Source organism: Anolis carolinensis, chromosome 1 (assembly GCF_035594765.1).
Source record: "Anolis carolinensis isolate JA03-04 chromosome 1, rAnoCar3.1.pri, whole genome shotgun sequence".
NCBI classification, from domain to species: domain Eukaryota; kingdom Metazoa; phylum Chordata; class Lepidosauria; order Squamata; family Dactyloidae; genus Anolis; species Anolis carolinensis.
In genome coordinates, this window is record NC_085841.1 from 42200646 (window position 1) to 42213971 (window position 13326).

The 13326-nt window shown below is 45.2% G+C and overlaps 1 protein-coding gene across 4 annotated transcripts in view; it reads right to left on the minus strand.

Moving 5' to 3' along the window:
• Window positions 1–13326, minus strand: part of togaram2 (TOG array regulator of axonemal microtubules 2) — a 137286-nt gene that overhangs the window by 68273 nt on the left and 55687 nt on the right. For 3 of the 4 annotated variants that reach the window (XM_003216079.4, XM_062973198.1, XM_062973205.1), the window contains exons 2-4: window positions 10168–10302; window positions 8785–8919; window positions 7664–7942 (exon numbers count right to left, since the gene is read on the minus strand). In XM_003216079.4, coding sequence (XP_003216127.3) covers window positions 7664–7942; window positions 8785–8919; window positions 10168–10195 — 442 coding nt within the window. In that variant the 5' untranslated portion in view covers window positions 10196–10302. The remainder of the gene's footprint in view (window positions 1–7663; window positions 7943–8784; window positions 8920–10167; window positions 10303–13326) is intronic. The other variant, XM_062973213.1, reaches the window with a different exon arrangement.

The window sequence follows — 13326 nt, forward strand, 5'->3', positions numbered from 1 at the left end:
CAGGTATCCTGGCGCTTCGGCGAGTCGCCTCCCGAGCGTGTCTATCTTGATTATAATAAAGGCGGCGAGAAAATGGGGGAGATTTCTGCTCAAGGCTTGTTTGGCTGACTTCTTGTGGGCAAACATCCTGCAGCTGCAAGGGCTCCAAATCTGGCAGAAACGGTGGGAAACCCAAGTTTTCCTCTTCATCTGTCACAACAGTACTAGGAACGGGACTACATGGCCCATGAATCATCACACTATCCCCCTCCTCAAGGCCCCCCTCAAACATGGCCTCTCTCCTCGATTCGCGGGGTCGCGGCTTGGCAGGGTAGGCCTGATGGAAGCGGCGGGCTAAATCAGGGGCATGGACTGTGGAAGCGTCTTCCCAAGAGCGTTCTTCGGGTCCAAAACCCACCCAGTCAATGAGATACTGAAGGCGGCGGCTGTGGAAGCGAGAATCCAAAATGTCCTGAACCTCGAATTCCTCCTCCCCGTCCACCAAAACAGGAGTGGGGGCCGGCCGGTCTGCATCAGGGCGCACACCATCCGCCGGAAGGAGCAGGGAGCGATGAAACACTGGATGAATGCGCATAGAGCGCGGAAGTTGGAGTTTGAAAGTCACGGGGTTAAGTTGCGCCACCACTGGATAGGGACCAATGAAACGAGCATCTAGCTTTCGGCAGGGGCGGTGAGAGGGCAAAAAGCGAGTGGACAGAAGAACCCGATCTCCTACCTTGATCTCGGGGCCCGGCTGGCGATGACTGTCAGCGTGGCATTTATAGTCCTCCTTGGCTTGGTCCAGTTGCTGGAGCAATAGTTGTTGTACCGCTGTGAGTTCTTGCAGCCAGTCCTCCGCTGAGGGGACTTCTGAGGTTTCAATGACAGGAGGAAAGAAACGTGGATGGAAGCCGTAGTTTGCAAAGAACGGGGTTTCTTTAGTTGAAGCCTGGACACCATTGTTGTAGGCAAACTCTGACAGAGGTAACAGGGAAGCCCAATTGTCCTGCTGATAGTTTACATAACAGCGAAGGTATTGTTCCAGAGTGGCATTGGTGCGCTCAGTTTGCCCATTCGTTTGGGGATGGTGAGCTGAAGATAAACGAGAGTCTCTGCCCAATAGTTTTTGCAGTGCCTTCCAGAAACGAGAGGTGAATTGAGATCCACGGTCTGTGACTAAACTCTTGGGCAATCCATGTAGTTTGAAAACATGCTGAAGGAATAAATCTGCAGTCTCTTTGGCCGTGGGGAGGCCTTCGCAGGGAATGAAATGGGCCAATTTGGTAAAAAGGTCCACCACCACTAGGATCGTGGAGAAACCAAGAGAAGGTGGTAGGTCAGTGATAAAATCCGCAGAAATTATCTCCCATGGACGAGATGGAGTAGGAAGGGGATGCAGTAGCCCTGAGGGCTTCTCCCTTCTTGTCTTGGAACGCTGGCATACCGGGCAGGTATTGACATATTTTTCTACATCCTTGCGGATCTTGGGCCACCAAAAATCTCGTAGGATCAAATGCATGGTTTTAAATAGTCCAAAGTGCCCTGCTGGCTTGCAGTCATGACACAGATGAAGTGCCTTTTCTCTGCCTGGTCCTGGAGGGATGTAGACGTGTTTTCTGTAACAAAGTAACCCGTCCTTAAGTGAGAAAGGGAAACGTAGTCCTTGGCGAATTTGGTCCTGAGCCCAGGCATCCGCCTGTTGACTGGTTCTGATTTCTTGAGCACAAAGGGGTCCTGGAGTAGAGGGAGTTGGTTCAACTGCAGTGGATTTGGTGTTTCCCACTGTGAGCGTGGCAAAGTTCTCGGGCTGCAGCAATTGGGATTCGAAAGTCTCTTTGCGCCCTGCAGCATACTCTGGTTTTCGTGATAGAGCGTCTGCTTGCTTGGTCTGAGCTGGGGTTACATAATGGATCTGGAAGTCAAAGCGTTCAAAGAACAAAGCCCAGCGCTGCTGCCTCTGATTTAACTTGCGGGCAGTTCTTAGATGTTCCAAATTACGATGGTCAGTATGGACCTAAATGGGAAATTTGGCCCCTTCTAACCAATGCCTCCAATTTTCAAAGGCTGCCTTTATGGCCAATAGTTCCTTTTCCCAAATAGTGTAATTTCTCTCTGGGGCTGTTAGTTGACGGGAGTAAAAGGCACAAGGGTGAAGATGTTCTCCCACTGGTTGCATGAGTACAGCCCCGATTGCCACATCGGAGGCGTCAGCCTGCACAACAAAAGGGGTTTTAGGATCAGGGTGCTGTAGAATTGGCTGGGATGTGAATAGCTTCTTTAGTTGCTGGAACCCTTCCTCTGCTTGCTCCGTCCAGCGGAAAGGCTGTTTTCCACGGATGCAGCTGGTGATTGGGTCAGACCAGCGGGCAAAGTCTGGAATGAACTTGCGGTAGTAGTTCGCGAACCCCAAGAAACGCTGCACCTCTTTCTTGTTGGTTGGTGCCCGCCATTCTAATACTGCTGAAACCTTTGCCGGGTCCATGGAGAGCCCTAGTGGCGAGACACGGTATCCCAGGAAATCTACCTCTTGTAGATCAAAAGCGCATTTTTCCAACTTGGCATATAGTCCATGTTCCCGCAATCGGTGTAACACCATTCTGACGTGGTTCTCATGTTCTGATTGTGATCTAGAAAACACCAAAAAATCGTCCAAGTAGATGATCAAGAACCGATCTAGATAATCCTGAAAGATGTCATTGACAAAATGCTGGAACGTTGCGGGAGCTCCACATAAACCGAAATTCATGACCAGGGACTCGAATAATCCGAATTTAGTCTGGAAAGCGGTTTTCCACTCGTCCCCCTCCCTGATGCGAACTAGATTGTAAGCCCCCCGAAGATCCAGCTTGGTGTATACCTTGGCCCCTCGAAGCCCGTCTAATAGGTCCGAGATCAACGGCAGGGGATAGCGGTTCCACTTAGTGATATTGTTCATTGCTCTATAGTCCACAACCAAGCGTAGGTCCCCTGACTTCTTTTTCACAAACATCACTGGGGAAGCGGCTGGGGATTGAGAGGGTCTGATGAACCCCTTGCGGAGGTTTGACTCTATGAACTCCCTGAGAGCTTCTTGCTCTGGTTCAGTCAGGGAGTAGAGGTGTCCTCGCGGAATCGGGGGCCCCTCCACCAAGTCAATGGCACAATCATAGGGCCTATGCGGGGGTAGTTTCTCGGCTTCCTTTTCATTGCAAACATCCCAAAAGTCCGAGTATTTCTTGGGCAAGGTGATGATAGGTTCAGCGTCTGTGGCATGGCAGACCTTGGCTACAAGACAATGGTTTTGGCAATATTTAGAAGCAAACTGCAGTTCTCTGTTGGCCCAGGAGATGTTTGGGTCGTGGAGTGTCAGCCATGGAATTCCCAAAATCACAGGGAAGTGAGGGACCTCGGTAACAAAGAAGGAAATCTCTTCCATGTGTTCCCTTATCCACATTCTGGTGGGTTCAGACCATTGGCTTACTGGACCTGTCTTTAGGGGGCGGCCATCTATGGCTTGCACCACCCAGGCGTTCTTGAAGTCATGATATTGTAATCCCAGAGAGTTGGCATACTCTCTATCGATGAAATTGTTTGTTGCTCCTGAGTCTATCATGGCATGGATCATGACGGGTCCTTTTTTCGCTGACCACAAGGTGACCACTAGGAGAAATAGGACCCTGGTTGGCGGCTCTTGAGTGGGGTTTCTGACCGGGTTGGCGAGCCTCTCTACACCCGGTCGCTGGCTTCCCCCGCCGGCTTCTCGCCTGCCGCCTCGGCCGTCTCCGTCTCCACGGAGGACGCCGCCGCCAAACGGGTGGCAGGCTTTCTTTTGGCTGGACACTCTCTGGCAAAGTGGCCCCCGTTTCCGCAGTACCAGCAGAGGTTTAAACGTTGGCGGCGGGCCTTCTCGGCAACATCTAATCTGGGGCGCACATTGCCCAAGTGCATCGGCTCCTCCTCGCTTCCTCTGGGGTACGGGGCTGGTGGCGGGGGTCTCCACATTGGACGTGGTTGGATGCCGGCGGGAGCGGGAGGTTTTACTCCTGCTCTTCCACTCTGGCCTCGGAGCCACTGCTTTCTGTTGGCAAGCATGACTTCGGCTCGTAAACATTGGTCAATAAGTCTCTCAAGAGAGTTTGGAGGATCCACCTTGGAGATTTCTTCCAACATCTCGATGTTGAGACCATCCCGAAACTGTCCCCTGAGGGCTACGTCATTCCAGCCGGTGTTTTGGGCCAGCACTCGGAACTCGGCTATGTACTGGGACAAAGGCCTGTCCCCCTGGAAAAGGCGCCGGAGTTTGTGGCCGGCCGCCTCTAAATTGTCCTCGATTCCCCAAGTCGCCTTAAGGTGATTCAGAAAGTTTTGCGCGGAACTTAGGTGTGGAGAGGCTTCATCAAATAGCGCCGTCGCCCAATTGGCCGCTGGCCCGTCTAGGAGACTGTAGATCCACGCCACCTTGATGTCTTCTTGGGGAAACTCGGCATGGCGGGCTTCTAGATATGCCTGGCATTGGCGACGGAAAACATGAACCTTGGAAGCTTCTCCAGAAAACTTGGTTGGTAACGCCAGGGCAGGGAGACGGGTCCCGCGTTCCTTCAAACCCCGTATTTCTCCCTCCTGCGTATGGAGCATATCACGGATTCTGTCCACTTCATCCTTGGCGATGGTGTAGCTGAGTGGTTGGGCTTCCGCCCCGGTTCCAGTAGACATCCTGACCTAGGTTAATTGGTGCTTAGGGTGGCGGAGTCAAACTGTCAGGACCCAGGCTGCAGAGCACCAATAACCATACGCAGAGGCCAGAATCTATCTAATATCTTTATTAAAGAAATATATAAAGTCAATAAAAACAAGTGTGGAATATAGTTCAGAAGTAGACCTTTCAGGAAAGGTCAAATATAGTCCAGAAAAACAATGTCCAATATATGATATTAAAGTCCAAAGTTATAATCCACTTCACCGAAACACACACTATTTGGCAAGCAATAGTGTGGGGAACTGTCCATAGTCTTTGAGGCTTAAGGTAAATCCGAATCAAAGGGAAACAAGGCTGGAATCTGAGAAGCAGGGTCCGTGGTTTAAAACACAAGGCAAGGCAAAACTTGAGACTTGGCAAGGTCCAACTTGAAACAAGGCAATCGTGGAACAAGAACTGAGTCCATAGAAATCCGTGGAACAAGGCAGGGCTGGGAACTTGATTCAGGAGCTGGGAACTGGAGTACGAAGTCTACACACGATCTCACTCCTCGAGCTGACGAATTGACTCCGCAAGGAATCCTTTGTGGCCAACATCTATATAGGATCTTGTTTTCCCGCCAAAGCACACTTCCTCTGGGGAACAAGAACCGAAACCTATACTGTCCAGATGCAGGACTCCTTAAACTTTCCCAAGGGAAACAGACTTAATCATATAATTGTCTGGCAGGTATCCTGGCGCTTCGGTGAGTCGCCTCCCGAGCGTGTCTATCTTGATTATAATAAAGGCGGCGAGAAAATGGGGGAGATTTCTGCTCAAGGCTTGTTTGGCTGACTTCTTGTGGGCAAACATCCTGCAGCTGCAAGGGCTCCAAATCTGGCAGAAACGGTGGGAAACCCAAGTTTTCCTCTTCATCTGTCACAACAGTACTAGGAACGGGACTACATGGCCCATGAGTCATCACATTGCCAGTGGTTCCAAAATGACTTCCACTAGTTCCTTCAATACTCTTGGATGTAGTTGACCTAGCCCTGGGGACTTGAATTTGTTTAGAGCGGTCAGGTATTCCTGGATGACTTGTTTCCCTATTTGGGGTTAGATTTTCCCTAATTCTTCATCAACTCCATGTTGCTGAGTTTGAGGATGGCTTAATTTTTTTCTAAGAAGACTGAGGCATATGTGTGTACGTATATCTCTTCAGAGACAATTTGAAATCTGACTGCAGAAATTTCTGTACCAGAAAATCCTTTTACTTTGCTGTGTAAAAGGGCTTCCCTGAAGTGGATCATAAAATATGTATATGGCACAAAATGTATTTGACTTTCTCTATAAAAAGGAGACACTGGGCACTTTGAGACATGTCCCCAGGTTTTTCTTTCATTTTTGTCTCTTTGGTTCTAGTATATACAATTTGTTATGATAGTGCTGAGGCATAGTGCAATATTGAGAACTATACTTAGGGCTTCATCACACTAGAGTTTGGATCCACTTCAAAAGCACTTTAGGGAGGGGCCTTTAAACAGCTCAGCCAGACAGGTCCTGGACTTCACCAAACTACAAACTGCAGAATTCTGCAGGAGGCAGAAACCAGATTAAAAGTGGATAAATGGTCAAGTGTAATGAGGCCCTCAATCATAGCACTGAGAAGTATTGGGAATCAGGACTGAACACTGGATCTGAAAATAGTTGGTGTCAGCTGAGTGAGACATAGCTTGAAGGCAATACATTATAATGTATTGCCTTGAAGGCAATACATTATAGCAGGGGTTCTCAAACTTTTTCAGCCGCAGAGCCCTTTTTGAAGCAAAAGTTTCTTGTGGATCCCCAATAAATGTTTATACTATATGGCCGGGCTGATAGTAGATAGATGGAGAGTATTTGTGTGAACTAAAAAAAGAAAAGAAAGAACAAATCAATATTTAAAATGAAGAAATATTTTAAGCTCAAAATTTTCCCTGCATTTCTCAGGAGGAGAAAAGAGGAGGAGGCGGGAAACAGCATGGTGCTGCGGAGCCCCTCACTATCATTTGCAGAGCCCCGAGGGTTCCACGGAGCACAATTTGAGAACCCCTGCATTATAGCATCACTCATTGAGGACTGAACCTGCATTTCACAGCACATTTATTCGAGCTCTATTTTTTCAACTTCAACTGTTCTACTTCAAATAAATGCACTTTTCAGTCACTTTGGTTGATCATTCTGTGTAATAAGAGCAGAATTCAACCATACTGCACTTGTTTGATTTAATATTGTAGCTTAATTGAGTGCTGAGTGCTTGAAGTTCCATAGTTTTGTGCAATGACTGACCGACCAATTACTTTTAAAGCATATATCACAATCTCACTGCCCTTGAAAAGTCAAGGAGTTGTTGCATCCCTTCCCATCACTCCTCTATCAAATGGCACAAATGTTACATCAGGTGTGGGGATTATGCAGCCCTCCTGATGTTGTTGGATTGCAACTCCCAGCATTCTTTACTATTGGCTATCCTGATCAGGGCTGCTGGAATTTACAGTACAACATCTGTAAAACTACAGAATGTCTAGATCCACAAGAAATGACAATATACTACACCAGTGAAGTACTCCTCCTTGTTGCATTATGTCTGAAATCAAACTTTGTTGTCCTTCATTACAAAAATTGGACATTGTAAGTAGTTATATTGTTTATGATTAGTTGCTTTTAAGTTCTGGTTGTACTGAGTAAAGTTCATTCACTGCCTGTAAAATGAGGCTAGCAGTGGCTCATTCATAGGCTTCATCTACACTGCCATATAATACAATTTCAGAATATGGTTTAACTGCATTGAACTGGATTATATGAGACTACACTACCATATAATGCAGTCAAACTGTATTCTGAAACTGAATTATACAGCAGTGTGGATGGGACCATAGAGAATGTTGTATGCTTGAAAGTCATTAAGGATTTAAAACTCTCTGTGTAAAGGACTAAATCGGTATCATCCCCACCCGTTTATGAAAATCGCTAAATCAGTATCAATCATACCTTTATTTGATGTAAGTGTGCCCTCAGACATTCTCCTCTTCTTGAGTTTGTCTTTGATCTGAGCAGTCTCCACAGCTGCACTGCTTACTTCCTGCTCATTGGGATGTTGTCTTGATTGAGAGCTGGATAGCTCAGAAAAGTCATGTGCGACTGTGTTCTCCATATTTTTTTTCTGGAAGCCATTCCTATTGTCCCACGTCTCCACTGTGGGAATATCTGGAGGTTCTTCTTTGCCTCCCCACAGACATCCTTGTTTCTTTAATACTGAATGAAGAGGTGCTGTGGGATGATTTAATGAATGGGGTTTAGTTAGTCAACCAATTAATTGAGGGATTAACTTTAGCACTCTTCATTATTTCCTTCGAACAATGTCCTCTCCTGCATTGGAGCCACATCTCTGTGAGAACTTGCTGGGATAATTCCACATGAGCCATCATGACATCATAGTTTGGACTTCACAACTCCCTGATCAACTTGGGAGACCGACTCAGTGACATTGGGCAAGTCGTACTCTCTCATTCTTAGAGAAAGGCAATGGTGACCCCCTTCTGAAGAAATCTTGCCAAGAAAACCTTAGCACAGAATTGATATAAGCCATAGTCAACACTAGTTAAGTCAGGGGGGATTCTTAGTCCAACACGGCAGAGAGAAAGAGAGAGAAATGAAGGGTATTTGTTCTAAATTTTCATAGAATCACATAAATTTTAGTTAAAAGTGTCCACGGGGGTCGTGTAATCCAACTCCTTGCCATGCAGGAATACACAACGAATGCACTCTAGAAATGCTAACCAACCTTGGTGAGAAAGACCTTCAAATAAGGAAAATTCATTCAGATGTAGTCTATTCTACCCTATAACCACTCTTATAGAAGGTCTTCCTAATATTTGCGGGGGGGGGGGTCTCTTTTCGCTGAATCCATTGCTTCATGTTAAAGAAAGATAGAAAGTCACCTGAAGGAGGGAATAAAATGTTGCAGATGATCATCAGATTTAAAAGAATCCCATACAACTGATCTTCTCAACTGAATCTAACAGCATTTCCATACATACCATTGGGGATTTGCCATAACATTCAGACTTAAATCTTGAGCAGTAATCAAAACCAGTTTACATCATTCTCACCATCATCTGCAGTCATCCATCCATTCCCACAGAGCTGCAAATTGGCATCAATGCTTCCTCCTCTTAGTGATCGGGATCCAGGTTTCACTTTGGGGAGGCTCCCACAAGGTAGGGCAACAGGCCATCGACACTTCACTTAAAAATGAAAACATTCAGGATTTCTTTAATGGATTTTTTTCTACAGTTTTGTTTAAATTTCACATTTCTTTCCAAATCTGGACAATTTCACTCTTTTGTTCTGTATACTTGCTTAATAATAAGACTATAACTTTTACAATTCCTGACCAACTCATTTACTAAAGTTGATGACAGATGGAGTCAAAACACCTGGTGTTTTTCTTCTACTCTTGTCACCATTAGCAAGAGCTGTTGGATGAGCCAATCACTGAAAAGTTGGTAAAAGAAACTTTTTTTGTTACTGAAGACACAAAATGCACAGGATTGAACAGAACTAACTCTTTCCTTATACAAAAGGGGGCCATGCTAAGGAGAAACTTCTAAGAAATACCCTGTGATTTCTGTTTGAATCCATCCAAATAGATTTTATATTTTATGTATCTACTGTCACCTATAGATTTCCTGGAGATTTCCATAGTATGTTGTAATGACTTAGGGGCACCACACTATAACAGTCATTGGTTTGAAGACTTATGGGTGGTTACTGGGTGAAGCAGGTGTGTTACTGGAAAGAAGAAAGAAAGCTTATGCATCTTTCAGCCAAAGGAAGCTGGAATCCCTTTCGGCTTGTTATATAATAGGTTCTCAGAGTATATGAGACATATCAATGGATCTAAAACCTTCTCTAGACAACTATAAGCATCCCGCTAAAGCAGAAGGAGGTAAAGTACAGCCCATGAGGTATATACATCCACACACAAAGATCCATATTTTTGTGGGGAGGATCAGATCATGATTTGCTCCCAAAAGTGGTGGCAATATTGCCACATTTTGGGCCACTATGGGCCATTTTAGGACTGGAGATTCTTTTTCTTCCAAAAGGAAATCACCTAGAAGATTAGCAAGGTCACTTCATCTTGGGAAAAAGTCTTATCTGGGCCTGAATTGGTCCAGAGAACACCAAAAATATGGTGAAATCCACACCCTCATAAGGAGATATTTGGATTTATTTTTTTCTATGTGAGGTGCAATGGAGAATGTCCTCAAGAGGGAGCAATGACAATTACTCATCTCACCACATAATCTACTATGCTATATATGTATATTTATCCATACATCCTTTCATATACAATATATGATACCATATATTATATACTTATGTCTTCAGAGATATATCTTACTGTTTTGCAGTTAGCTAGCAGACAGTTTCAGATATGAAGGAAGAGGGAGAAAGAGAGAACAAAAACATTACAAAATGATCTTTACCTGCGGTAAAATTGTCATGTGTTGCCATGCGTACATAAATACCCTGGATTTCATTGAAGGTAAGAAATTACTGGTTCTGTTTTTTTTAGTTCTTCCCACTGCTGTTCTCACTTCATTCCCAGAAGATCCAAAGGTCTGCAGAAGACATAATTATAAGCAAAATGACATAGTATTTACAGCTCTTACATTTCATCAACTGGTGAAATTATTGAAGGGTCAATTACTTCATCATACATTTTCAAGTTCCTATAGAGAAATTATCTCCATTTATATATAGAGAGAAAACAGAACTGCCATCTCATATGAAGTGGCATATGTATTTGTCTTGTTGTAAGCACATGCATGAACATGTACTTGCCAGGGACATTAAAAACAACAAAAAAGGCTTTTTTGCTTACGTTGGTAGAAAAAGGAAGAAAAAGGAGGCGATAGGGCCTCTGCAAGGAGAAGATGAGGTGATAGCGACAGGGGACAGGGAAAAGGCAGAACTGCTCAATGCCTTCTTTGCCTTGGTCTTCTCACAAAAAGAAAGCCATCTTCAACCTCAGCAACATGAAATGGACGAAGGATTTGGGGAAATCCAACCCCAAATAGGGAAACAAGTTGTCCAGGAACACCTGGCCACTCTAAATGAATTCAAGTCGCCAAGGCCAGATCAACTACATCCAAGAGTACTGAAGGAACTAGCGGAAGTTATTTCAGGACCACTGGCAATTATCTTCGAGAGTTCTTGGAGAACGGGAGAAGTCCCAGCAGATTGGAGGAGGGCGAATGTGGTCCCTATCTTCAAGAAGGGAAAAAAGAATGACCCAAACAATTACCGTCCGGTCAGCCTCACATCGATACCAGGCAAAATTCTGGAAAAGATCATTAAGGAAGTGGTCTGCAAACACTTAGAAACAGATGCAGTCATTGCTAATAGTCAACACGGATTTACCAAAAACAAGTCATGCCAGACTAATTTGATCTCTTTTTTCGACAGAGTTACGAGTTGGGTAGATACAGGGAATGCCGTGGATGTAGCCTACCTAGATTTCAGTAAGGCCTTCGACAAAGTCCCTCGCAACCTTCTGGCAAAGAAACTAGTAAAATGTGGGCTAGACAAAACTACAGTTAGGTGGATCTGTAATTGGCTAAGCGAACGAACCCAAAGGGTGCTCACCAATGCGTCGTCTTCATCTTGGAAAGAAGTCACCAGTGGAGTGCCGCAGGGTTCTGTCCTGGGCCCGGTTCTGTTCAACATCTTTATTAATGACTTAGACGAAGGGTTAGAAGGCACGATCATCAATTTTGCAGACGACACCAAACTGGGAGGGATAGCCAACACTCCAGAAGAAAGGAGCAGAATTCAAAACGATCTTGACAGACTAGAGAGATGGGCCGAAACTAACAAAATGAATTTCAACAGGGACAAATGCAAGATACTTCACTTCGGCAGAAGAAATGGAATGCAAAGATACAGAATGGGGGACACCTGGCTAGACAGCAGTACATGTGAAAAAGATCTTGGAGTCCTTGTGGACAACAAGTTAAACATGAGCCAGCAATGTGATGTGTCTGCTAAGAAAGCCAACAGGAATCTGGCCTGCATCAATAGGGGAATAGCATCTAGATCCAGGGAAGTCATGCTCCCCCTCTATTCTGCCTTGGTCAGACCACACCTGGAATACTGTGTCCAATTCTGGGCACCACAGAAGGGAGATGTTGACAAGCTGGAAAGCGTCCAGAGGAGGGCAACGAAAATTATCAAAGGTCCGGAGAACAAGCCCTATGAGGAGAGGCTTAAAGAACTGGGCATGTTTAGCCTGCAGAAGAGAAGGCTGAGAGGAGACACGATAGCCATGTACAAATATGTGAGGGGAAGTCATAGGGAGGAGGGAGCAAGCTTGTTTTCTGCTGCCCTGGAGACTAGGGTGCAGAGCAATAGATTCAAACTGCAGGAAAGGAGATTCCACCTGAACATCAGGAAGAACTTTCTCACTGTGAGGGCTGTTCGGCAGTGGAACTCTCTGCCCCGGACTGTGGTGGAGGCTTCTTCTTTGGAGGCTTTTAAACAGAGACTGGATGGCCATCTGTCGGGGGTGTTTCGAATGAGATTTTCCTGCTTCTTGGCAGGGGGTTGGACTGGATGGCCCATGAGGTCTCTTCCAACTCTACTATTCTATGATTCTATGATTCTATGAACATCAATGAGATGCATGTTTTAGCTTCATGGTGATTGATGCCTGTTTGTCTACACAATGAAAAAAACTATTTTGTACATTTTCCAAGTTATATTGACCCTATTAACATTATACACATCACACTTATTGTGTGAGATAGTCATAATCATCCACACATTTGCTCCTGGTGAACTCATCTCAGTCTATGGCAGTCCATAGCTTCAAACATCTGCATTCTTTCCAACCAATGAACATAGCCATAGTGGGTTTTTGTAAATTTGACCACAAAACCCAACAGCTCCCTTCACACCCCAGAGAAGTACTTCTGAGGTGGCTCCATGGCCAAACTAGAAAAAAAACCCTGCCACTGCTGAATAAGCCTGCAGAGAAAGACGGGGGGGCTTCCCATCTTTCCCTTGAAATTAATGGAAACAGCCGGCTTCTTTACGCCTCCCCCATGTGATGAGTTGAGGCGAAACCAGGACAGTGTGGGGTGCAGGGCAACAGGTCCCCCTGCCCCCTGGACAGGCGCTGCAGAGATCACCATGATTTGCAGCGATCTGTGGTGATTCCATCGGTGCGTATGACAAGGTCAACAGTCATACATTCAAATATATGCATTTGTTGTTCAACAGATGCATACTAATATTGTCATAATGATATGGAAGTATTCATACACATGCACCTTCTTAATTTTTTTTAAAATGTCAATCATTCCAGCAAACTGAAATGGTAAATTCAAACTAGGGAAAAACCACTTCCTGGTGGGAATGATCAGTTTACTGCATGACCTTATCTCCCATCAACCTATTACACCCAAAAGCAACTAGTCTTCCCAATTCCAAAGCACTTCAATGCCAACTTGGAGGGCCTGCCACACACTAAAAAATTCTGAATTGTCTGGAAACATGTAAGAGACAAGGGAGTGATCAAAAAATTGTATGCAGTGGCTATGAGGTAAGTACAATTTTTGTAGACAATCCCCTAGTTAAAATAC